General features: G+C 31.9%; 1 protein-coding gene and 2 non-coding genes across 4 annotated transcripts; all 3 read left to right on the top strand.

Annotated features, from left to right (window-relative positions):
* Positions 1 to 4,259: 4,259 nt before the first annotated feature.
* On the top strand, positions 4,260 to 4,366 carry LOC131172338 (small nucleolar RNA R71). The gene has a single exon (XR_009142820.1). It is a non-coding gene; the product is annotated as a small nucleolar RNA R71 (small nucleolar RNA).
* Positions 4,367 to 11,972: 7,606 nt separating this feature from the next.
* On the top strand, positions 11,973 to 24,251 carry LOC110632947 (MADS-box protein AGL42). Of its 2 annotated transcripts, none has more exons than XM_021781335.2 (8): positions 11,973 to 12,427; positions 12,526 to 12,710; positions 20,478 to 20,559; positions 22,936 to 22,997; positions 23,107 to 23,206; positions 23,309 to 23,350; positions 23,455 to 23,496; positions 23,944 to 24,247. In XM_021781335.2, the coding sequence occupies exons 2-8, from the start codon at positions 12,529 to 12,531 to the stop codon at positions 24,070 to 24,072; spliced, it is 639 nt and encodes a 212-aa protein (XP_021637027.2). In that variant the 5' UTR covers positions 11,973 to 12,427; positions 12,526 to 12,528; the 3' UTR covers positions 24,073 to 24,247. The 2 variants fall into 2 exon arrangements, with proteins under 2 accessions (XP_021637027.2, XP_021637029.2); XM_021781337.2 differs by having other exon boundaries at positions 11,976 to 12,427; positions 23,949 to 24,251.
* On the top strand, positions 16,446 to 16,551 carry LOC131172255 (small nucleolar RNA R71). Its single transcript, XR_009142738.1, has one exon. It is a non-coding gene; the product is annotated as a small nucleolar RNA R71 (small nucleolar RNA).
* Positions 24,252 to 27,692: the final 3,441 nt, after the last annotated feature.

Below are 27,692 nucleotides of genomic sequence, written 5' to 3'. Positions count from 1 at the left end.
CTTGATTTCTCTATTTGTGATTTCTACTTGGCCATTTGTTTGAGGGTGATATGGTGTGGCAATCCTATGTTTTACCCCATATTTTCTCATCAATTTCTCAAATTGGTGGTTGCAAAAATGGCTACCACCATCACTGATTATGGCACGTGGGGCACCAAACCTGGTCAAAACAAATTTTTTCAGAAATTTCACTACAACTTTTGCATCATTGGTAGGTGTAGCTATAGCTTCTACCCATTTAGATACATAGTCCACCCCTACCAAGATATATTTATTCCCATAAGAAGATGGAAATGGCCCCATGAAATCAATTCCCCACACATCAAATAATTCAACTTCTAATATGGACTGTTGGGGTATCTCATCTCTCTTGGAAATGTTGCCTACTCTTTGACACCTATCACACTTGCTTACAAAATTTCTCACATGTTTAAACATATTAGGCCAATAGAAACCTGATGTTAAGACATTTTCAACAGTTTTTGAGACACTAAAATGACCACCATATTCAGAGGAATGACAATGGTAAATAACATCATGCATTTCTTCCTCTGATATACATCTCCTAATTATTCCATCATTACATCTCCTAAACAAAAGAGGTTCTTCCCAAGAATAAAATTTAACATCATGCAAGAATCTTTTCTTTTGCTGCCAAGATAAATCAGGTGGCAAGACACCACAAGACAAGAAATTCACAATATCAGCAAACCATGGAAGTGTAGAATTCAACACATACAACTGCTCATTCATGAAAAACTCATCAATTGGCACAATTTCATCATCTTTATTTTCAGTTTTCATCCTAGAAAGGTGATCAGCCACCACATTTTCAACACCCTTTTTATCTCTTATTTCCAAATCAAATTCTTGAAGTAATAAAATCCATCTAATCAACCTAGATTTAACCTCTTTCTTGTTTATTAGATACCTTATTGCTGCACGATCAGTGAAAACTATTACCTTTGAGTTGACCAAATAAGAACGGAATTTATTGAGTGCAAATACTACCGCAAGGAACTCCTTTTCAGTTGTGGCATAATTAACTTGAGCTCATCAAGGGTTCGGCTTGCATAGTAAATGGCATAAGGTTTTCTATCTTTTCGCTGGCCAAGGACAGCTCCAACAGCAAACTCGCTTGCATCAGACATGATTTCGAATGGCAAAGTCCAATCCGGGGGTTGCATGATAGGAGCTGTTGTTAATGCCGTCTTCAACCTGCAAAAAGCAACCATACAATCTTGATTAAAATCAAATTTAACATCATGATTCAAAAGATTTGTTAAGGGTTTAGCAAGTTTAGAAAAATCCTGAATAAATTGCCGGTAAAACCCGGCATGTCCAAGAAAACTCCGCACTCCTTTGACAATGGTTGGAGGTGGCATTTTTTCAATAATTTCTATTTTAGCTCTATCCACTTCAATTCCCCTATTGGAGATTAAATGCCCTAAAACGATTCCCTCTTGGACCATAAAGTGGCATTTCTCCCAATTCAACACCAGATCATTATCAGCACATCTCTGCAAGATTTTAGACAAATTAGTCAAGCATGAATCAAAATTAGTGCCATATGCTGAAAAGTCATCCATGAAGACCTCCATAATTTCTTCAATAAAATCAGAAAAAATGGCCATCATGCACCTTTGAAATGTGCTAGGCGCATTACACAATCCGAATGGCATCATTCGATATGCAAAGGTGCCATAGGGACAGGTAAAGGTAGTTTTTTCTTGGTCATCAGGATGTATTGGAATTTGAAAGAAACCAGAATATCCATCTAAGTAACAAAAGAATGAATGCTTGGCTAATCTCTCTAACATTTGATCCATAAAAGGAAGGGGAAAGTGGTCTTTTCTTGTGGCATTGTTCAACTTCCTATAGTCTATGCACATTCTCCAACCTGTAACAGTTCTAGTGGGTATCAATTCATTATTCTCATTTTTAACAACTGTCACCCCACCTTTTTTTGGTACAACATGCACAGGACTAACCCACTCATCGTCGAAATAGGGTAAATAATTCCAAAGACTAGTAATTTTAGGATTTCCTTTTTCACAACATCCTTCATTGTAGGATTCAATCTTCTTTGGTGTTCAATGGAAGGTTTACTATTTGGCTCAAGGAAAATCCTATGCATACAAACTGTTGGACTAATTCCCTTTATATCATCAATTGCATAACCCAAAACTCTTCTATATTCTCTCAAAACTCTCAACAATTTTTCATTCTCAATATCAGTCAAACATGCATTAATTATAACAGGATATGTTTCATTCGATCCAAGAAAAGCATACCTGAGGTTGGAAGGAAGAGGTTTAAGATCTACCTTTGGGGCATCCTCTACCTTTAATGATGGTTGTTTGATTTCCAAAGTTTTCACTTCTTTAAGTTGAAAAATTGTGGCCTCAGGATGTGGTGGAGAGCTCTCCAAGTGTTGTGCAAAAGCAGCTATGTTGAGATTGTCATCATCAATGCTCCCACCATGGACTAAGCAATTTTCAAGTGGGTCATGTGGATAGCTTTTTCTGAAATGCTCTTGAACAATCTCATCAATAATGTCTACCCGCAAACAAGACTCAACTTCTTCATGTTTCCTTTTCATGGCAGGATTGATGTTGAATATCATTTGATCATCTCCCACTCTAAGCGTCAATTTCTCACCCTTTACATCAATTAATGCACCAGCTGTTGCCAAAAAGGGTCTTCCCAATAAGATAGGAACTTTTGTGTCTTCTTCCATATCTAAAATGACAAAGTCCACCGGAATGTAGAATTTCCCAACCTTGATAGGCACATTTTCAAGAATGCCTTCTGGATACTTAATTGAACGGTCAGCCAATGAAAGATACATGTTTGTGGGCTTCAACTCTCCCATATTCAACTTCTCATATATTGAAAGAGGCATTAGGCTAACACTAGCCCCAAGGTCACATAAGGCATTTGCCACACAATTATCACCAATATGACAAGGAATGGAAAACACACCCGGATCTTTGAGTTTGGGAGGTAACTTCTTCTGAATTATAGCACTGCATTGCTCTCCCAAGTTGATGGTGTCATAATCTTCTAGCCTTCTCTTGTTGGAAAGAATCTCCTTCAAAAACTTGGCATAACTTGGCATTTGGGATAGTGCCTCAGTGAATGGCACATTGATATACAACTTCTTTAGCACTTCAAGGAATTTGCCAAATTGTTTGTCTAGCTTATGCTTAATGAATCTTTGAGGGTAGGGAAGGGTGGGCTTGTAAGGTTCAGGTGGGATGTATGGTTTCTCTCCCTCATCTTGCTCACTTTTGCTTTCTTCTTCTTTTTCATTTTTCTTGCTCTCAACTGAATTTTCTTCTTTTGTGCTCTCTTTTTCTTCTCTCTTGTTTTCACTCTCTTGACCAACTTTTTTAACACTTCTCAAGGTTACAACCTTACATTGTTCATGAGGGTTTTGTGGTTGGCTAGGTAGTTTCCCATAGGAATTGCTTCCTGATGAGCTTGCTTGTTGAGCCAATTGAGTCTCCAACATGCGGTTGTGGACTTGTAATTGATCCATGGTTTGTCTCATGTGTTGCATTTCTTCCTCCAATTTGCTATTCATCTTGCTTTGTTCAGCAAAAAATTTCTCCATCATGCTTTCCAAGGTTGGCTTCGGTTCATGAGGTGGAAGGGATTGTTGTGTTCTTGCTTGATATCCAGGTTGTGGCTGCCTTGTGGGCTAAAATTGAGGCTGAGATTGAGGCCTATTTTGCTGCATAAACTGCTGGTTATGAGCATAATTTGAGCTTTGGCCTTATTGAGCAAAAGTTGCTTGTGGTCTCCATGTTGAGTTGTTCACATTAGAGTAAGCATTTCCCATAGGTTTCTGTTGATAACCTCCTGCATAAGCAGCTTGTTCTTGCAAATAATCATCACCATAAGAAGAATAATCAACTCCACAACTTTGAGTTCCATCTGTGAAGGCAACTTGTTGCATAGTTGTAGGAGTTGAGGTTGTTGCCTTTGTGCAAAAATCACTAAGAAGCTGAGTCAACTGATCAAATCTTGCATTCATGTAGCTAACTGAGTCAAGTTCATAAATCCCAGCCTTCTTTGGCTCAAGTGCTCTAGGATTTCCCCATAAATGGGTATTATGAGCAATCTTCTCTAATAGATCATAGCATTCTTCACTTGTCATTCTCATGAAATCTCCTCCTGCTTGTGAATCAATTGTGTTTCTTATGGCTGGAGTAACTCTGGTGTAGAAATTTTGAACAATCATCCATTTCGGTATTTCATGATGAGGACATTGCCTTTCAAGCTCCTTAAATCTCATCCAAGATTCATACAAAGTTTCATCATCTCTTGGTTTAAAAGCTACCATCAAATTCCTCAAATGAGTAGTTTTCCCGGGTGGGAAAAATTGAGATAGAAAAGCTTGAGATAGCTGCTCCCAAGTAGCTATAATAGCTTGTGGGAGTGAGTCATACCACTCCAATGCTGAATCCCGAAGAGAGAATGGAAATAAGGTGAGCCGAATAACTTCATCTGAAACTCCAGGCTGCCTTTGTGTACCACATATCATCAAAAATTTCTTCAAATGAGAATGAGGATTTTCAAGTGGACTACCTCCAAATTGTGAATTCTGAACCATTTGAATGAGACCAGTCTTTAACTCAAATTGATTAGCTCCAATAATAGGTCTATTATCTCTCACATCTGTACATCTAGGAAAAGCATAATCCAACATGGATCTTCTTTGAGGATCATTTTGATTAACAACTACATTTTGCCCATTTTGCTCATTTCCTCCATTGTCTCCACCAATAGCTCTATTTTGATTCTCCATATTTTTAATTGTCTCCTCTTGCTCAAATCTTTGTTGTTCTTCTTTTTCTGCTTCTTTTCTTCTTTTGTATTCCTTTTTGTTGGCTCGACAGAATTTTTCAATTTCAGGATTGAACAACAATTCAGTATCACTTGTGCTTTTCGATCGTCTCATAAACAAGAAAAGTACCTGAAAAACACAAGGAACAATAGTGAAAATAAAAGAAAATAAAAATTCTAATTAGCTTAAAACAATTAAAATCCAACTTAAAAACAAACAATTCCCCGGCAACGGCACCAAAAAACTTGATACGGTGTGTCCGCAAGTGCACGGGTCACAGTAGTATAGTTTTTAAAAAAAAATGATATCGATCCCACAGGGAATTGTGCTTAAATTGGAAATAAAAGTATAAGCTAATTAGAATGACAAAAATTAAAGATGTAAAATGAAATTTCAAATTAAGACAAAAATTAAAGATGTAAAATGAAATTTGGAATTAAAATTGGTATTTGAGGAATTAAAACTAAATCAAACAATTAACTAAAATTAATTAAACTAGATTACCAAAAATTAATTTGAAATTTCTATTTATGAAATTTGAGAGGAATTAAATCTAAATTCAATAAAAATTAAAGTGATTCTAGAGATTGGATTTTTCAATATTGTTTGCATGTGGTTTATCCCTAATTTAGTCAAACACATGAGAATTGCAATTTTAAGGGAAATCAATTCTTAAATTTTTGAAACCTTTTTCAAGCATTTCAAAGTTGGTTTTCATTAAATCAAACCCTATTTTCACGGTATTTCAAATCTAACAAAAACCCATTTAAAGCTCTAATTGATTTTTGGAAAGTTCCCCTTAATCCTCTTAGCTTATCTCTAACACCAAGAAAATAAAGTTTATTGCAAGATTATCTATCCCTAATATTCACTTTTCAGTCCATCTATTAAGGATTAAAGCTTAACTTAATGAGGGCCCATTCATCAAGCAAGGCAACAAGCTCACAAGCAATAAATCAAAATGTAACAAATCCCATTTAAATGGCTAAATCAGTTCAAAACCACAATACAAATCAATATTTACAAACCCATCTCTAGAATCTCAATCAACTACTCACAAATCATTGTTTAAAGACAAACCCAAATGTATAAATGAAGAAATAATGGAAATGTAAGCTCAAGGGTAGAAAAACCCAGAAATATGCAGCAGAATCTGCTGCAGAAAAGTGCAGAAAACGAGTTCTGCAGGCTGCTGGAAAAATGGAGAACGTGCTCCCTCCTTCTCTCTTTCTAATCTTCCAAAAATGCCTCCCTTGCTCTCTATATCAAGAAAATGATAAAATGAGACTTTATATAGGCTAAGGGTCTGCCCTAGAATGGGTAAAAGGGGGAAGGTTCCAGAGAAAGTAAGGTAAAAAGCTGGAGTAACGGAAATGTCACGTCAATTATTTCCAGTAAAAATGACATAAGCCGAGTCAGTTGTGTCGTGGGTTGTGTTACGGGTTGTGTCGCTCTCGGCCTGAATATCTGACGATCGATACAACCTGCGACATAAGCTAACTCGGTTGTGCTGCAGGTTGTGTCGCTCTCGACTATTTTTTTACTCAACTTCAAAATTTTTGCAATTCGACTTTAATCTCCTCCAAATGGCTACTCTGATCCAAATACATCAAATTTCTCCAAATTTATCCTACAAAACAAATGAATTCCAAAAATTAAACTAAGAAAAGTGAAAATTATAAAATTGACTAAATATATGCTAATATTTATAATAATAGCTATGAACAAGGGTAGATTATGTGCAAAAAATTACTCCTAAATGATGATCTAAAATGCATGCATCAACAGACTTGACAACGATCACTGTGGCGGCTGGGCGGAGGAAGAAGGCTGTCCAGGCTTACTTGACAATTACATTACAATTATTTAACACAATTGACTCAATACAAATCATGAAAAGACCAAACACGTTCTAAGTCGTGCCGAAAATCCGGCAGAGTCTCCCCTATACCGAGAACCAACCCAACCTATAAAATGGCTTAAAACACACTTCTATATTCACAAATCCATATATCCACAATTCAATCACATCACACAGCCCTTCCTGGGCCCATCAAATCAGTCATCCATCACAATATGTAAAATTTCAATTTAGTCATTATAATTGATCATTTTTGCAAAAACTGCCCAAATAAGCTCTAAAAATTCTAAAACTTTGCCCCGCGGTTCTTAGTAATATTACTAGGCTATTGCAAAAAGAATCATAATTTTCTGAGTTTATGAATTTTTAATCATATTTAAGCACTAGAAAATTACGAAAAAACAAGGTTAGGGTTTACCTTTGCCGATTCCGACTTCGGGAACACACTCGGGATGTCTGACAATGGTGGGGGAGCTAAAATCTCGATCCAATTCGGAGAATTTTCCGGTAGCGGGTCTGTCTGGCCGGAAATTCATAGACCTGGACAACTGTCGAATTTCTGCGAATTGAGGATACCTACACAAAGCCCACAACACGGGGGTTAGTATAAAATTTTTACAGAATTTTCTAAGCTCATTTAATGCTCGAAAAAACACTACGAAGTTCCATGGGACCCATCGAAAAACGGTGTCGGAAAATTTTGAAATTTATATCCCATCGAAGCTCTCGAGGAGTGGAGCGCTCTGGTACTCTCGGTTTTCTCGTGGGGTTTACGGTTTGTGAGAAATTTAGCCCAAAAGTCAAAATGGGCTAAAACTTCCCGGGCAAAAATTGGACAAACCGCTCGATAGATTTCGGTGTTCTTGGTGTCTATGGAAAGCTCTCGACGAATAGATGAGTTTAGACACAAGACCTGATTCGATTGGTGGCCGAATCGGCCGGATTTCGATCGGGAAGACGAAGCGGCGCGCTTGCGTGTCGGGTTGCGTTGCTTCGGGAGCCTTTTTCCGGCGTTCCAGGAGGCTGCCGGTGGGTTGGGACGGCTAGGGATGGGCGCCGGATGGATGGGGTGGCAGGGGAGGTGGCGGCGCGGCAAGGGGAGGAGGGAGGAGAGAGAAAACGGGAGAGAAAGAGATAGAGGAGGAAACGCGCGCGGGAGAAAAAGAGAAGAAGAAGAAGGGGTCGGTCTGATTCGATCGGTCTGATCTGGTCTGATTCGATTTGACCGGTTCGATTTAGGGTACAAAATTTTGAATTTTTACTCTGTCTTGGGACCGAAAACAAGGCCCAAAAATTTCAAAAAAATTCTAGAAAACTCAGAAAAATTCGTAGACTCCAAATATATTTTTAGTTTTGCCATGTGATTTTTAAATTAATTTTTAAAAATCATCAAAATTTATATTTTCCGAAAATCGAACCCGATTTTTAAAATCCGAAAAATCTCAAATAATTTTCTTAAAATTTAAATAATTAAAATATCAATATTACTCATAAAATAATAAATTTAAAATTTTTGGGGTATTATAGAAAGTAATGATATTTTATTAATGAATTCTAACAGTGAGGCATATTTTTTCTATTGATATTTAGTAGGCACAAATTCAACAAGCTTGAAATCACAATATTGTAAAAGATTTCTTTAATTTTTTAAAATAAAAAATAACCCGTTACTCCTTAAAAAATTTTTATATTTTATTTAAATTATATTGAAAAAATTTAATTATATATATATATTTTTTCTCTCATGAGAAAATTATACTATATTTGTCATATGATTTTTATTATTGAATTGCCAAAATTTTATAAAAAAATTAATGCAAAATGGGCTTTAAGCCTTTTTTCAGTTGTTATTCATTTTTCAAATAAAATACCACAGCTCAAAAGATAAGTAATCTTGATATTATGAAAAAATGGATTGGATCCTTTTATATATATGCAACAATGATTTATTATTTTTTAAATAAAAATAAATAATTGAAATTTTATTAAAAGTTAAAACTTCTTTAAAAAAATAAATAATTATATGTAAAAATAGAATTTTAATTATTTATTTTAAATTTAAGGACTGAAATTAATTAAATATAAGAGTGTGTTTGGATTGATGAAATAAGGGGAAAAAAATTGTGATGTAAAATAGAAAAATTTACCTTTTTTATGTTTAGATGAGAGGGAAATTAAAATCAAAAGGAAATAATAAATAAATTTGAAATTTATTTTTTCTTTATATCTGAAGGAAGGGAAAATTTATTTTTTTATATCGAAAAGAAAAGAAAGTTAAGTAAAAATTAATAAAATTACATTTTAAATTTTTTTTAATTTTATTTGAAAATAAAATAAAAATTTTATTAATTAATAGAACAATTTTTCATACCATTTATCTTCCTTATTATCCAAATATAAAAAATAAATTTATTTTCCTATTTATTGCTATCCAAACGAGACGATTTCCCAAAAACATTGGGACCTTTTCCAATTGATTCGATCTGAAAGTAATTGAGCAGACACTCAATGTAAGGAACGTGGGACGGTCTCTGCCCGCTGTTGGATGTGACTAACGATGTGGTGTCAAAAATCCATTGGATAATGGCGCACACCAATGTACGATGAAATTGACACGTATTACTGCTTTCTTTTTTTTTTTAATCAATAATATGGGCTACACACTTTCGGTGGGATTTTACAAAGATTTTATAGTTTAAAAATTAGGGATTTATATTTGAGAAAGTTTAGGTCTTTATTTGGGATTTTAAAAAAGTTTTTATATATTATTTTTACTATACTTTAAAAATTATCTTAAATAAAATTTTGTGATTACTGTTTTCCCTCGCTCTCAGAGTCACAGTCATCCGGCATCAATACCCATGAAAAATATCATCTTGCAGGTACAATATACTTTTTCCTCTCTTTTGTCTTCTTTCTTGTTTATGATGGGGGCCAAATTCTTGGCACTTGGAGAATGCAGGTTCCAGTTATTGGGAACAAACTAGGCAAGGCTGGTCTGCCTCTGACATGTACATCCATTGTTGCAGTGTGAAATAATTAAGCCTTTGGGAAATTAGCAATATCAGTTTCTTTTGGAATAAATTCTCACAATCGCTTAAATATTCAATATTTATTAAATTTATATATTTTTTAAAAATTTTTAACACATAAATTAATTTTTAAGTTAAATTTAAAAGTTTAAGATAATACTAAAGTCTTGATTACAGAAAAAGATGAAAAGCGTGTGAAATAAAGTCTTATTTAAATATTTAATATCTATAAAGTTTATATAAATTTTAAAGATTTTTAACTTATGAGTTAATTTTTAAGTTAGGCTCAAAAATTTAAAATAATATCAAAATTTTGATTAGAGAAGAATAAAGAGTATGTAAAATAAAATTTTGCATCACTCAAATATCTTGCATCTGTCAAATATATATAATAAATTAATTTTTAAGTTGAACACAAAATTCAAGGTATAATAATAAGATTTTATTATTATCATCTAGAATATTAATTTTTAAATAAATCATAAATATAATAAAATATTAAACATTATTTTATTTTCAACCAAAACAAAAAAATTAAAATATTATTATTATTATTATTATTATTATTATTTTATTACTTTCCAGGTTTTATATGATTACTTTTTTGCGTGGCCTTTGGATATTTTGAGAATTTTTGTCGCCATATCCTATCCACACACTTTTTATTTTCTTATTTTATTACCTACCTCTTCTTAATTTTACCAAAATAGGCTAAGAATTGAGCTTTTATTGTTTCTTAATGACATTCTTATTATGGTCTGTTTTGGTTCACTTTGTGTAAATATGTGTGTGCTTCTTTGATTTGAATTTTTCTTCTTTTTGCAAATATTCTCTCTTCCGCTTCTGGATGGGATGAGATCTTGAAAGCGGACACACAACTTGCAAATTGAATTCTATGAATAAACAGGCCAAATAATCTGGGAAATTGACCGTACAAGGATAATGTAAAAATAAAAATTATAAAAATTGAGTGGGATGTGAAAAATTTATCTGATCGGGGTGAGAAAAATCAGGAATGCAAAAACGTTAGTACTAATAGCGTTTTAATGTCCAAAACGCTATTAACAATAGCGTTCAAACAAAACGCTACTTTTAATAGCGTGCGGACACTATCTAAATTAAAAAAAAAAAGAAAAATTTTGTTTTAATTTTTTTAATATTTTAAATAAAATATAAATATTATTTTAATAAATAATATTATAATAATTAATATTATATATTATAATATTTTTATTATAAAAAAGTATTTTTTAATTTAAAATTAAGTTAAATTTTAATTAAATAAAAAATTAAAATATAAAATATTATTATAATAAAAAAATTAAATGAAAACCTGAACGCTACTATAAACAGTATCCAGCTTCTTATTTAATTTTTTAATTATTTTATTTTTATATTTTAAATAAAAATATAAATATTATTTTAATTAAAAAATAATTTTAATTTTTTATTTATAATTTTTTATAATAAAAAATTATAATATATAATTTTAATTATTATACTATTATTTATTAAAATAATATTTATATTTTTATTTAAAATATAAAAATAAAATAATTAAAAAATTAAATAAGAAACTGGACGCTACTTATAGTAGTTCAGGTTTTCATTTAATTTTTTATTATAATAATATTTTATATTTTAATTTTTTTATTTAATTAAAATTTAATTTAATTTTAAATTAAAAAATATTTTTTTATAATAAAAATATTATAATATATAATATTAATTATTATAATATTATTTATTAAAATAATATTTATATTTTATTTAAAATATTAAAATAAAATAATTAAAAAAATTAAATAAGAAGTTTGACGTTGCTGTTTAAATTTTTTTTAATTTTTTAATTTTTTTATTATAATAATATTTTATATTTTAATTTTTATTTAATTAAAATTTAATTTAATTTTAAACTAAAAATAATTTTTTATAATAAAAATATTATAATATATAATATTAATTATTATAATATTATTTATTAAGATGATATTTATATTTTATTTAAAATATTAAAAAAAATTAAAACAAAAGCTGAAAGAAGTGTCCAATTTTTTTTTTGGATATTATTAAAAATAATGTCCTGAACGCTTTACTTCCAAATGCCATATTTAATAGCGTTTCAATTAAAAATATTATTTTCAATTCACTTCATTCTTATAATTTTTAAATTTTTAACCCCCTTTTTGTATTTTTTTTCCCATGACACCTGGTAATTAACCCAAATAATCTAGGGTTTGTGGTATGTAAATAAATACACTGATACATCATTCTCTGGGATGATACTTGGGCTGGTTTTTCGTTCAATGAATCTTTCTAGGGTTTTCTCTTTGCCACTTTTTTTGGTTTTCCAGTGGACTGCTTTGATGCCTACTTTGTATTTAGTCCCCTTTCCACTTCCTTTTCCTTGTATAAATCTTTGACAAGAATTTCCCTTTTTTTTTCAAGTGTAGAGGAATTTTCCATGGCTGGGCTTGTGATTTTCGTTTATAGTTGGTGTACATTTAGTTCTGTAAGTCATCTCTGGGTTTTCTGGGTGTGTACTATTCTTGGAAAATTTTGACATTTTGAACTCTCTTAAAGATTTAGACCCTTTCTGGTGGTCTTGTAAAAGACGGGTAGAGCTAAATTTCTTCAGCGCAAACGCAAGGATTTCTGGGGTTTACTACCTTCTATTTGGTGAGATCGTGTATCTATTTCAAAATGAGAATTATTTACTTTTGCAGTGTTCTACTGAAAATCCTTAATTGCAACTGGTCTTTTGCGTGATCAACCAGGAAATGGTGAGAGGAAAGATTGAAATGAAGAGGATCGAAAATGCCACAAGTCGGCAAGTGACCTTCTCGAAGCGTAGAAAAGGGCTTCTTAAGAAAGCTTATGAGCTATCTGTTCTATGCGATGCAGAAGTTGCAGTACTAATCTTTTCACAGAAAGGGAGGCTCTGTGAGTTCTCAAGCAACGAGTAAGTTTTTGAAGAATGAAATGAATCCTTCATTGTTTTAATATTGGTTTATGCATCCTATTATATTATGCATGTCCTTGATGCCACTGCCAAGTAAATTAATGAATGCGTGTCATGGCCACCTACAACTCATCCCCTATTAGGTGCAGTCTACCAATGCTCCTCTCTATGTCACTTCTGGTCAGGGTTTAGTGATTACAACCTTTTTTTTTTTTTTTTTATAGATTATAACCCATTTGATTTGTACCGCATAGATTTTCTAAACGGAACTTAGATTTCCACTTTCACTGATGGTATACTACTTCTGCATTTGATTTCCTTCACATTCCAACTATTAGGAGGAATTTTTTTTTATATTTATGAGTGGCTCCTCTTTCTTTTTTTTACCTTTCTCTTTCTTATCTCTCTCTCTCTATATGTTCTATTTGTTTATTCTTTTTCCTTTGATTCTTATTCTTGTTCTAAATGCCGCTTATTCCCTTCAGCTCTGCTCCATTCGTATAGTTAGTATTTCCTCTCTGAACCATGCCATCTAGGGTTGCAACAGCTTCTTGAATCGTAGGCATGGCCATCTGGTTGGTTTGTAACACTAGGAAAGGAAGCCACTGGATTTTATGTTAAAACATTTTAGTTACTTGATGCAGAATATCCACCAAAAATTATACCTTGGTCAGTTCTTCTTCTTGTTCTTTCCCCTTTTTTTTATTGTTTTCTTCTCTTTATGTATCCTCTAGTTATGATTTCCTCTCTTTCCTATTATTGCTTGATTTTTAAACGGAAATACATGTGTTGCTTATTGAACTGGAACGAGATATGATCGCAGCTTGACCTTCAATGCATAAGATGGTGAATTGTCTTCTGTGGTGATGGGGATTCTTTTTTTTTCTTTGCTTACGGTAATTTTAGTCTGGTATTATTTAACATCTCTCCTTCTTTTTTCCAATTCTTTGATAATTTTTCTTCCTTTGGGAATAGGTTTGATATCTTGTGGATTCTACTTGTATGCTATTTAAATGGATACTTTGGGAGTGGACTGTATATGATTGCTGCTTTTTTTTTTTTTTTTTTTTTATAAGCACATATGATTGCTGTTAACATTCTCTGGGGTATTTGTATGAGTAGATTAAAACATTTGTAAGTGGGCATACGTGACTGATTTGTGTCTGAAAGACAGTATGATAAATCTCCAGCCAAATTAAGACAGAATTCATATATGATCAAATAATAAATGGTGTGAAATCAAATTTTCGAGTCAGAACACATTAGATGAAGAAATGGAAAGGTTGCTTATTAGTAGCAGAATTAACTTATTCTTGTTACTCATATATGTTATGTAGTTGTTATGGATTTTGGGAAAGAAGAAGAAAAATTTTCATTCGCTCATCCATGACAAGATTCAGTTACAGATGATAAATATCAATTTACAGAAGAAAAAACTTTGAACTGCCTCAAAAAAAGTTTTTCTCTAATTGGAGACTTTTGAGAGCATTATTAAATAGAAATCACCTCTGGGTCAAATATTCTAAGTTGCTATTGAGGAAGCATGCATGCATGGATAATATTTTGATTAGCTATTGTACGTTGCAAGTTTAGAGTCTCTAGCTTCTTTCGTTGAGTTCTCACGTCTGATATTTCGCATCCTTTTGATACTTAGTATTAGGTTGCTCCTTTTTGCCAGTTTTTTTTAATATTTTACGTAATTACTTCATAAGAATGTAGTGCTTTGGAAGCAGAATGATAAGATTCTAAGGCGTTTGAATCTTTCTCTTAGAATCTAATTATGTTTGTTACTTCTGACTAGTTGAGAAATATGCCAACTATAACCCTTGTATGATGGGCAAACCTTTGATCTAGTGTTGGTAAAAGTTGGAGGTTAAACAGATGACTGTTTGGCGATTGGAGAAACAAGATCATCATGCATGGTTTTCTGAACAGAAACTTAAGACACTGATCTCGGGCTTGTTTATTAACAGTAGGGAAAAAAAATAACTTAAAATTGAGGTTTATGTTAGTTTAATGGAGTGATGAGATTAAAGGCTTATTACTACTGGAAAAAGAGGGAATTTGATAATTTTTTTTTGCTAAGATAGAATGCGTTGAAAGCCTAAAGAGGCATAGAAGAAGTTACAAATAAAACTTGTCCCCAAGGATTATATAAAAAGGAAGAGTCTTTGAGGGCTTTGGAGGCTAAAGAGTGGGCCTCCCTATTAGAGCATCTTCTAACAAAGGAGAATTGGACATAATTGAAATTGGAGGACAAGATCAGTACGTCATTAACAATTGATTGAATATCTAAAGGGCCTGGCTTCCCATGAAGAGCTGCGATAAGCGTCTGGCAGTCTCCCTCTATTATAATATCTGACAGGCCTTTAAATTTTGCGATGACACAAGCTTCTCGGCAAACTAGGGATTTTAGAATAAACGGATCAAAAATGCAGGAGAATTGCTTACAGGACCAACCGACATGCCGTCCTAAATGGTACCTAGCTAGCGCAGCCACAGCTTCTGAACCTTGGGAAGGATTAGTAGCTGCATCAAAGTTCAATTTAACTCGTCCAATAGGAGGGGCTACCCAAGCAATGTCAAGAGAAGGAGCTACCGGAGAGTTAGCATCTGGAGTGGGGATGGATGAAGAAAAATCGTCAAATTGGTGCAAACTCAATTCATTCTACTTCCTAAGCATATCAACTTACAAGCATCATCATGGGACCAAGTTTCATCAAATAAAAATATTAAACCCTAAAGGATTTCATGGCTGCCAAATTTCATGGTATCCATGCTCATGTGTTTTACTTCAATTTTATGCAATCCCTACCTCAATTTTTGCTCTTAACAATAAATATAAAGAGAGAAAAAAGATAACTAGCACTAACCTCTTATAGCTCAAATTTAAGCTAACCAAGACTTTAATTTTTCTTCACTTTCTTACTCTTTCTTGGCTGCCAAACACTTCTCCAAGGTGTGGGCTCAAGTTTTTGTGGAGGTGACTAGGGCTTTTGGTGTGAGAGAATGGAGAATTTCAAGCTAGAAAGCTTGAAAATTTTATGGGAGCGCCATCCATGGAGTTCGGCTGATTTGGGGAAGAGATGAGTAAATTGTGTTTTCAATTTTAACTCCTTTTACCTCTTTTTAATTGGGTTATAAAGTGTGTGTTGCAATATGATTGGTGGAGGGCCTTTCATTGCATCATGGTGACTTAATTCTTATGTCATAATCCCAATTTTATTTCATTTTCTTTTCTTTTCTTTTCTACTCATTTTTAATTTTATTTTTAGCAATATTTATTCATATTTTATGTCATATAAATTATTTATTTAATTGGACAAGTTGGCAAAAAATCATCTCTGAAGAAACGACCAAAATGCCCTCTATTTGGCTTAACAGACTAAAATTGTCTATACCGATCTAAAAATTTTTCTAAGCATTTTCTTGGCATTTTAATGCCATCGAAACCTCAATGACTCTTCTCTGGAGTCCCAAAAATTATTTTACGAATTTTTCACTGGGTTTAGGGCTACTAGCTATCTTCACCGCTACTTCTCGTTAGGTCACCCATTGCTAGGACATCGACTCATTTAACTTTATTGTATTTCATTTCTAAAATTTTTCCTTAATTTTTCTTACCATTATTTGAATTATTTATGACTCATCACTCTAGTTTACATATAGTTTCAGTCATTCTAGCTGTTTGGACAGACATTGGTCATCGGAATAGTCGAATACACGGACTAGCTAAAGTGAGGGTGTTACATTTCCTTTGAAGATCCTTATATCTCTCCCAAGCTTCATAGAGACTCTCATCATCCCTTGGTCTGAAAGAAGTTAATTCATTTCTCAATTTTGCAGTCTTACTAGGAGGAAAGTATTGAGCCAAGAAAGCTTATGACAACTCATCCCAAGTAGTTATTGAACCCAGAGGTAATGAATGCAACCACTCCATAGCATAATCCTTCAAAGAAAAAGGAAATAATCTCAAACAGATGACATCATCTGACACTCCATTTATCTTCAGCATGTTACTAATTTCAAGAAAATGTGCAAGGTGCACATGTGGACTCTCAGCAAGACCTCTCCTAAACTGTGATCGTTGAACCATTTGACAAAGTGAGGGCTTCAACTCAAAATTATTTGCTTTCACTCTAGGCTTTATAATACTTGGTCTAAAATCTTCAAAACTAGGGAAAGCATAATCCTTAATTGATATGTTGTTGTTATTTGCCATAGCTTCTATCACTTGTTGCTCTTGTTGTTGTTCTTGCTATCTTTGAATTTTGAGTTCAGCTTTTCTTCTTTTAGACTCTGCTCTCAAAACTTTAGCTGTCTTTTCAATCTCAAGATCAAAAATTAAATTAATTTCTGCACTTTTTATTCTTCTTATATAAAAGATATGTACCTGAAAAACCAAAACAAGAAAATCTCAAAGTAAAATGATAAAGAAAGAAATTAAAATAAAAAATAAAATGCCCAAATTAACCAAACAATTAATCATTTAATATCAAACAAAAACAAATCCCCGGCAACGGCGTCAAAAACTTGGTTGCGTATTCCGCAAGTATACGGGTTGTTTAAGTAGTAAAGAAAATATATCGTCTCACAGAGATTTGTTGTTTGAGTACCAAACTATAAAAGTCACGATTATTTGGGCTGTCAATAATTTGAGCTAAAAATAGAGTAAGAGATGCAGCAAATTAAATTGAAAAATAAGGAACTTATAATGAATTAAGTAATTAAAATTCTAAGCACTATATTAATTTACTAAAATTTCAGCAAGTAATTAAAGATTTAATTAATTAATCATAAAAATTGATTCCAGAGTTGAGGTTCATGAAGTAAATTTCATTGGGATTTGGATAGGCAAAACCAAGATTAAGGGAAATACAAGTTTGAAGGAAGTTGATTATGATTTCTTTTAATTTCTCTTTCAAGCAAACTAAAGAGTGTTTTAAAGAAAACTAAACCCTATTCTCATGCGATGTTTAATTACCCAAAACCCCTTAAGCTCTTTAATCAACTTAAATTCCTCTTAACTCACTAATTTATTTCTAACACTAGGTGATTAAGTTCATTATCTTGATTATCTATCATAGATTTTCACCTCTCAGTCCTTCAATCTAAGATTAAGAACAAAACCCAAAGGGTACCAATAATGTGTATATAAATAAGCACACAAGATAAGAATCAAAACTTATAGATACTAAAATCTGATTAAAACCTGTCCAAATCCTCAAATAAAACTTAAATCATTGCACCAAACTTTGAAATTTTAAGTATCTACTCACTCATACTTGTATTTATAAGTGGAAAATATAAAATAAAACAAGAAAACATGAAAATAAGACTAAAAATAAAAGAATTCAGAAAAAGAGAATCCAAATTTCTGAAAATGGAGGCTGAAAAACGTCACTCTACAATTGTTCTTCCTCCAAAAATTGTGTGGTTCCTTCTTTCATTCCTCTTTTGATTTTTCTCTCTCTTTCTCCTTATGGTAAAAATGAGAATATGATGCTTATATATCCCCTCAAGCTTTGCCCTAAAAACTGTCTCTAAAGAGATAAAGACAAAAGGTGTAAAATGTATGAAAAGAGAAAATTTCCATGTCAGCAAATTTGCCAGTGCCATCCCACATGCCTTATGTTGATTTAAGTTATTTTCCACATGCCTCATGTTGATTCGGAGGAGGAGCCTTTAGATTTTACACGACCAGCCAAACGGGGCATGTTGAAGTCCTTGAAACTTTCGGCAGATTTTGTTCCAAAATCCCTGTCTACATGACCCGCTACACGGGGCATGTTAAAGTCCTTGAAACTTTCAGCATATTTTGTTTCAAAATCTTTGTCTACACTACCTTGTGTTTAATTTACATGCCTCATGTAGATTCCTGTTGGCTGACTCTTATCTTCACACGACCTTCAACACGGGGCATGTTGAAGCCCTTGAAAATCTCAGTTAGTCTTTTTCTTTAGGTAAATTTTCTTCATTTTTTACACTACTTTAAACTTCCAAATCACTTTGAATTTCTTCTATATAGACCTTTTGCCTTTAAACCTTATTAAAAACCTATCAAAAACATTAAAATTCCAAAAATCAAATATAATGAAACTAAAATTAATAAATTAACTAAAATAAGCATTAAAAGCATAAAATTACTAAACTAAAAATAGTAAAATGGATGCAAAACTACTCTGAAATATCTATACAAAATGGGTTTATCAATTATAGAGAGTTGAACCATTATAAATATTTAAAGTTTGATATTCTTAACTATATTCTCCATAATTTTCAGCACTTTTACATATTGATAATATTTTGTTGTGTTGAAATACATTACTTGAGATATTGTTGAATTAATTTGAAGAATCAACTCCTAAACTCTCTTAATTAAATTTTGTTATATTGTTTGTTGTGACTTGAGTTCTGAAATCTTAGCATATTTGTTAAATTAGTTACATGTACACCCTCACTTGACACATAAGTTTACAAACACACACATTAGAGTGCTTGGCTGCAATTTCTCACTTGCTTTAGAGTAAGAATCGAAAATTTGACATGGTGTTCAATTCATTTCCCTCTTTGGCACTTCTTTTGGGACAATACATAAATTTTATAACTTTTCAAAAAAATTTTGTGCAACTATTTGTAGCCTATAGTGAGTATTCATTGGTTTTAATAAAAAAAACCGAATCAAACTTATTTAATTTGGATTTTTGATTCGGTTTCGATTAGCATTTTTAGAGAATTTTGATTTTTCAGTTTGATTCAATTATTAAGTGTAAAAAATTTGAAATAACCGAACCAGAGTTGTATACAGCTAATGTTGTGTTGGTTTCATGTTCTTTGTGCTATCTTGCCCCTCATTTTTCTATTTCCTCTCAACTCACAAAGAGTCGAAGACCACAAAATCTCCTCTCATGAAGACTAGATCTCCTTCACGGCTTCACCTCACTTTCCCATCAACTTCACTTATTTGCTTTTATGGCTTTTCGGTTCTATTCAAATTCTTCATTTTGTTTTACATTTTGGTTAGTGTTGTTGAAATTTTGTTAAAATTTGTTATGATTTTGTTAATTTATAGTTGTGGGATTGATTTTATTCCTGTAATTTTGTTAATTTGTTGTGGGATTGATTTTGCTAATTTGTTGTGATTTTGTAAAAAATTTTTGTTAATTTGTTGAAAATTGCTAGGATTGGGATTTTGATTTAGGCAAACTGGGTGCTAGCTGGTTAGGCAAAGGTGTAGGAACAACATCGTTTTCATTTGCTTAGGCATTGTGTTCTAACCGACAAATTGAATCAGTTCAATTTTTCTATTATTTCGGTTTGGTTTAGTTTTCATTTATTTTATAGGCTTTTGATTGTTTGGTTTTACAGTTTAGTTTACTTTGAAATTGAATTAACTAATTGCATACCTTAAAGCCATAATCATCAGGTTATGGTCGTTAAATTCATGTTTATTGTTATCACCAACTATATAATTTATCAGTAAAATTAGACCGACCACTATCAAAAGGCTCGAAACTAGTTCAGACTAATTTGGGATTAGAATCAGATTGAATTTTTATGGATTCAAATTGGTCCAAAACCATTTTCTTTTCCTCTTAGTTAGATTGAAATTGGGCAAAGAAGGGCCTCTTATTTGAGGAAGGAAACCTAAACCCTAATGTTTATGATGATACAAAGCTATTTGCATGCACTTTACGTGGTTTTCCCTTGGAAATAGAAATAGATGGAACTATGTATTTGATTACATCTTACGGTTGGATGTTTCAGCATGCAAAAGACCATAGAACGGTATGGTAAACATGCAAAAGAAGTGCAAGATGACCGCGTTGATACAGAACAATACATTCAGGTTTGCTCTTTTATTTTGTTTGGTTTTTCCTTTGTTAAGTTTTAGTTTTAAATGAATTCTTTAAAACAAATTAATGAATAATTCATTTCATTTATAAGTGAGTTTCTTTAAAATTGCACTCATTTATAAATTATATCAACTTTTGTCAAGTTAAATTTATATCCTTTTTTACTTTAAATTTTTTTATGCATTTGACTTGAACATAATTAATTTCATAAAATATAAAGATGCAAAATTTTAAAAGAATTTTGTTGCACATCAAATATGTTAAATTTGTAAATAAATTTATATTTTTTTTCATTTTTCATAGCGAAGAATTTAAAATTTAAAATTTGTTTATGTTTCTAGTTTATACAATATAACTTAAGGTTTATACTTTTAAGAGAGAGAGAGAGTAAAAAATAATTATTTCTGCTATGCAGTTCACCTGCTCACATTCACATATACTTCTTGTGTTCATCGAGTTTGTATATCACTGCCTATAAGAGAGAAGATATAAACTGACAAATTCCATTTCACAAGAAAAATATCCAAAGATAGAAGTTTAATTGAATTTCTAAAACCTCCTTGTTTGGCTAAATTTGATCCACTATTGTGTCCTTCGGATAATTATTAAAGCCACAAGGCATAAAGAGATTATAGACACAAAGAGGTTTTAGAATTTAGGCGTAAGCAAGCGTTTGAATGAGATAAGCCGAAAAAAAAAAATTAATATAAAATTAAAATTTAAAAAAAAAATAGATGTAGTATATTTAACTAAGTTTATCAAAATTACCAATTTACAAAGCATTAATAAGCATAAAATAAATATAGATTTTACTATTAATATTATTTTTATAGAACTTATTAGAAAATAAACTCTAGATTTGTTTATATTCACAAACAAATTCGAATAGCACTATTAGTGTTGTTGGAGAAAACGAGAAAAAATAATTTTAGATATCGTAGAAATAGAAGACCTAAATAACATATTAATATTTCTTTTCTTTAAAAATAGATTACGAATAATTAAGAAATAATTATCTAAATGGCAAGTTAATGTCCTTTAATAAAGAAGCAATATATAAAAAAAATTGAAATAAAAGACCCACAGAGCATTTTTAGTGATACTTAAAAAATGACAATCGTAGATAAATTAGAAATAAAAAATCTAAATCAGTTAAGATGAGAAAGATAATAAGAGAATATTGAAAACAATGTATGAGGAGAGGGATTAAAAAGATGAGAGTGTTGAAAATGAAAATATGGGAGGTTTACAATTAGGGGTGTTATGGTTTGATGAAAGTTTAGGAATTAGTTATTATTAGCAATACAAACTTCGAAAACTTCTTAGTGCGTCAATATTGAATTCTAGTAAATCAATAAATTTCAAGTTAAGTGATAGTGTTTTTTTGCTAGTGGAAGTTGAGAAGACTTAGCTTTTTACAGCCTTGTGCCTAAAATAAGGTGCACGATAAGTCACATAAGATTAGGGGTGAGCATTATTAGGTTTAAACTGAATAAATCAAATCGAACTGTCTTAATTCGGTTCGATTTTTAAAATAATTCGATTCGATTATATTTTATATTATAAAAATTTCAGTTATTTCTGTTCGGTTCGGTTTTGAAGAGAAAAAATTGATTAAATCAAACCGAATCGAATAGTAATTTTATATATTTAAATCGAACCAAATTGATTTTTGAATTAATTTATTTTTATGAAAAAATTATGAATTATATATATATGTAAATTATTTAATTTCATTGATTAATGATTATTAGGTTCAAACCAAAGTCAAAATTAGATTAAATAACTTGAAAATTAAGTTTAAATTAAAAAATCAATCAAAAATCAAAACCGATAGGTTTGAACCGAATCAAAATAGAGTGGTTTGGTTTGATTCGATTTTTTTATCTATTTTAGTTCAGTTTAATTTTTAAAATATGTAATTTGATTTTCATAATTTAATTCGGTTTGGTTCGGTTCGGTTTGAACCGAATGCTTACCCCTACATAAGATGAGTGCTTGATAAATGTTGTCTGCCTTTCTCTTGTAGAGGCATTAGAGTTGGAGCTTGGTGGCACCTCTTTAATAACTATGATTATCTGAATGTTTTCATTTATTTAAAGAACTATCTGGTTGGTTTTATCAGCATGCAATTCAAGGTTTGTAAGCCACATTGCGTGATCCTTGTACAAAGATTGCTGATGAAAGGGAAAGAAAACGCTAGCTGTTACTATTGATTGTTGTTTTAATTAAATTCTATGAAAAACTCTATCAAACGTACAGAACTTGAAGGTGATCTATTAAGCGTCTAAAGAACCATTCCTTCTTTAGTTCTTTAGCTATGACACTACCGTCTTTCTGATTTTCTTCCGCTCCAATTCTAAATGCAGCATCTAGTTAGTGAATCCACTGAGATGGTGAAGAAGATTGAGCAGCTTGAAATTTCACAGCGGTGTGTGATTTTAGTTTGAGGTTTATCATCAGTCTTTATTGAGCTTGTAGAACAACAATTGACCTGAGTAATAGATCTTAGTAATTAAACTTTGAAATTGGTGTCTTAGGAAGATTTTGGGACAAGATTTAGCTTCTTCTTCTCTGGAAGAACTCCAAGAGATGCACAGCCAGCTGGAGAAAAGCATTAGCAAGATCAGGGCAAGAAAGGTTATCTTATATAACAATATCTATCTTCTTCTGGCCTGGCTAATGCATGTTAAATTAACTGATTGAAAGCTAATATAAAACTTAAAATGGCATAATATGCAGGATGAGTTGTTCAAGGAGCAGATAGAGAAACTAAAAGCGAAGGTAATTACCACAATGGAGACTAAACTAAAGTTGCATTAGGTGATCAAGTTTAGTGAAGGTTTCATATTAATTCGTAATATTTGCTGTTCTCATTGCTATTCCAGGAAAGGCTCTTGCTGGATGAGAATGCAAGTTATCGTGAAAAGGTGAACATTGATATGCAACTTTTTTTTTTTTTTTTTCAAATCCAGTATCAATGCTAATGCTTATTGATTATACATATTTTTATAATTGAGATAACAATAAAATCAAATAAATTTTAAATTTTAGCCCAACTTAAAGAATGACAACCCTAAAGTGCAAATTATAAAGGAAAAATCTTAAAAACATATTTTTTTGTAAGCTAATGATTTTATTCAGATTAAATGGTTAAGGAAAACTTAGCATAAATTGCTCAGCTGAACTCCGTGCCTCTTCAAAGAAATCAATCTAGAGCAATAAATGCTAAATGAAAAAAACCTGACAATAGAAAGATCGAGAAGGGGAAAAACTAGCTTATATTCATCCTTGAATTTTGCACCTCTCTCTAGTCCATTGAAGAATGCATTTGGATACACTTTGTTAATATATTTGATGCACCATGATATATTTAGTGTAGTGAGAAGCCATGGCCGCATCCAACTCAACAGAAAGAAGTTGACAGATACTTAAGCTTAAGTGGCAAGAATTCAGAGGTGGAGACTCAATTGTCCATTGGACTTCCAGAACCAGAAAGGCACTGACGTTTTAGCCCCTTATTATTATTAATAATAATTTCAACAGTGTCAAATAATTGATGAGCTTGTGTATTAGTTAATGATGGCACACAGTAAGCCAGAAATAATAGAGGATGATTTGGTGTGTTTCACTAGCATCTGATGGATCCTTTTTGTTTTAAATAATATCATCATTCAACTATATATACCTATGCATTTTCTGTCTAAACTGCCAAACTCTATGCATTGTCCAAAACTTTATTTGATGAAAAGTAGACTTTATTAGAAGGTTGCTGCTCCTTAGTTCTGGGTGTTCTTGAGGATTGCGTGTCCGTCGGGATGGGAATAGATTGGATATCCACGCTTTCACGTTATGACGTTCATAGTTTTATTTTTAAAAAAATAACGGTTTTTTTTTTTGTATTAATATTGAAAAAAAAAAAACACTATGTTAAGTCTATGGGCCTTCTAAGAATGTAGCCTGAATCTAAATTGGGCTGAACTTGAGCTTGGAAAAGTAGAAGGCTCGCATCTTTCCAACTTCCGACGTTTTATAGATGCTTTTGTCGGAAGAAAATTACAGGATATAGTTTTTGCAGTCGGTATAAATTCCCTCGTGGATGTGGAATTTGGAATCCTCTAGTAAACCATTATGAAGTGCAATTTCGAATTTCAAATAGATATAAGTGAAACAATCACTATGATGGATATGTTTTCCAAGAAGGAATTCCAAATCCTCCCAATTGTGGAATCTGAGGTATGAAATGCAATTACAAGAAGAAGATGAACGCGTAATCTTTTTCTTCAATTTCTTGTGTCTTTTTCCTTGGGTTAAAATAGAATCCAAAAACAAGATGGCCAAGGCATGGATGGAGCCGTGTCTGTGAATAATGAAACTTTGCATGATTTAGGGACATAGGTAATGGGTCCTCTCTGCCCGACACCCTTCCATTTTTCCCATCTTCAATAATAACAATACCCATATGTATACAACACAATTCCTTACCCTACCCCCCCAGCTCCTGTGTCTACCTATTTTCCTATGCACCAGACGCTCCTCTTTCTCTCTCTCTCTCTCTCTCCATTGTCACGTTGTTGTTCGTCAAGTAAAACACATAAAATGGAAGAGTAGAGAGGTCCATGCAGCTAATCAGATAATGTTTAAATAAATTAGTCATGTCATGTGTACGTTATGTATAACTGACCATGTTTGTCCAGAATATATATATATATATATATATATATATATATATATATATATATATATATTGCTATAATGCTATTATTTAATAATGTTATTAAGGCCCTGCAAGCTGCTGCTGCTGCACCACTTTGAATTTGAAATATCATATAATAGTCTCTCTCTCTCTCTCTATCAGTTTCCGATAGATTCAATTTAGATTTTAGAGTTAGTGTAGTAGTCAGGAATATTGTATAGGAGAATCTGCCAAGTTTTGCGCAAAACTGAATCTGAAACATGACCTCACCATCACCCTTCTTATTATTTATCCTTTAAAATTCATACAATTGCCACCTTTAAAAATATTCAAACCTTCATCCTTGGAGCTGTCGACCACCTGAGCTAATCTGAGAACATGTGCTATTGTTTATTTATATATTAGCAAATTCAAAAACAAAAAAACCCTAAATTTGTATATTCATAAATTACCTTATAAGTGGAGAGCTGCTGTTCACGAAACTTAAATCTGCAGTGATAGATTGATTCATTTTTATCTTTCTTGTAGAAGTAAAAATGTGCTAAACATGTTGGTACAGTAAATGAATCTCTTGTGAGCAGTGAGCATCAATCAACATGAATGATAAAGATGAATCTGCAAAAAAAACAGCAGATCTATAAGCTGATGAGGTCTTTACCCAGAAGAGCCCCAACATCATTTAATGCAGACGGTCAACCATATCATATCTGCCTTCACATTTTCATCATCACTATTAAGAACCATAATTAAGCCTCACATGTGGACCAACTCACAACTCCAATTTCATTTGAATTTTCCCGCTTCACCCTCCATTGTGTGTGTGCGCGTGTGTATATATATATATATATATATATATATATATATATATATATATATATATGTGTGTGTATATATAGGAATAGGATTTATCAATATATATATTGAGACTTGGCAGTGACCCACACCTAATAGCAGTGACCTCACCTCTATTCTTCTTGGGACACAAAAGAAAAATCAATATCTGATCTGCTCTGGTCTGCTCTGCTCTGCACATATGTCTACTCCACTGAATACCTTAATTTTGTTTTCTTTGCTTCTTTTCAAATTATTAATATTCCTTCCAAGTTTTTTCATTGCAAAATTTGAGTTGGAATTCCACTAAAATTATTTTTTTATTAAAGAAATAAAAAAAAATTTTGATAATAACCCAACAAGGGAGCTAATAAAAGTATAAAACCCAACCTCACCTCAATCTTAAAATTTTTTTTTTTGGTCTATATAGTAAATGAGGGCTTAATGGGCTTTTATCATGAATGATAATTGAAAGAAAGAAAGAAAGAAAGAAAGTCAAGAAATTATTATTTATGAGCATAATTGACCCTCATAGCCAATTCAAACTGATTAAAGAATCTCATGATTGTAGAATGGAAGAGCAACCCTATCTAACAGTAGTCTATAGTGATATTGAGAAGTGGAAGCCCCAGCCTCTGTGTTTCTCTCTCACATTAAATTTATTCCCTTTCCTTCTTCTCCTACACTGACACCATATGAATGGGTCTCAGATGCATAACTCACTACGTTTCGAAATTTACAGGATCTTTGCATTGAAGCCCCTCTATGGTTCTCTATTTCCACTTTCTGCCTTATTTAATTTATTCATTGAATTATATGGAAAAGGATACCAGAAGATATGCATGGCAGTGAATTGTTGAATCAAGAGAATGATTGATCCCAAAAAGCAATATGATTATAGCATTGCTTCTGATTCAGACTTTGCTTTGTTTCTGAATGCACACAATTTTGGCAATAGAAGAAAAGAAATCATCGTAACATTATATTGAATTTATTTTGAATTCATCAGAGTTAAAAAGGTTACTGAATAATGTTCCTTTCTTACAGAAAAGAAAAAGAAAGAAACTTATATTCTGATTTTGGCCTGGGCAGGTTGTCCTGTTACAACTTTAAGTTGGCTTTTTCGGTGCACGTTATATATAGATGTGTGTCGTCTCGAGTCCATGCAAAAGCCAAAAAACCATCTTTTTAAGCTTCGGCTTTTCACGTTTCGGCACTTTTACCAGCTCAAACTTCCACGAAATATCTTACCAAAACGTTACCCCTTTCGTATACAATAAAGAATGCTCAAATTAATGTTCTCAATGAATTTTCTTACTTAAATTCAATTTACTCTAAATTTAATACACAAAATGTTTCCATACTTATAATAAGAATGCGTGATACAGGAAAATTCCCATTAAATAGCGATTTTGCAGTCAAGCAATCACTTTGAACAATTAATTAATGCATAATTCTCTCATATATATATATATATATTGTTTGATCAAAGCCCATATTATATATACATATCTTCTTGTAATTTTCCTTTCGTCTCATTTAATTTTGTCATGCATTTACACAAATATTTGCTTTTTGATGATACTATATCACACATCA

This window comes from Hevea brasiliensis, chromosome 13 (assembly GCF_030052815.1).
Source record: "Hevea brasiliensis isolate MT/VB/25A 57/8 chromosome 13, ASM3005281v1, whole genome shotgun sequence".
NCBI lineage: Eukaryota > Viridiplantae > Streptophyta > Magnoliopsida > Malpighiales > Euphorbiaceae > Hevea > Hevea brasiliensis.
This window is presented reverse-complemented; position numbering and strand designations above follow the sequence as displayed.

What these genes read in the sequence shown, in the direction of transcription:
- LOC110632947 (XM_021781335.2), top strand. Translation starts at nt 12,529, where the DNA reads ATGGTGAGAGGAAAGATTGAAATGAAGAGGATCGAAAATGCCACAAGT. An exon ending in TGTGAGTTCTCAAGCAACGA is followed by an intron (nt 12,711 to 20,477) that starts GTAAGTTTTTGA and finishes TGGATGTTTCAG; the next exon opens with CATGCAAAAGACCATAGAAC. An exon ending in TAGAGAAACTAAAAGCGAAG is followed by an intron (nt 23,351 to 23,454) that starts GTAATTACCACA and finishes TTGCTATTCCAG; the next exon opens with GAAAGGCTCTTGCTGGATGA.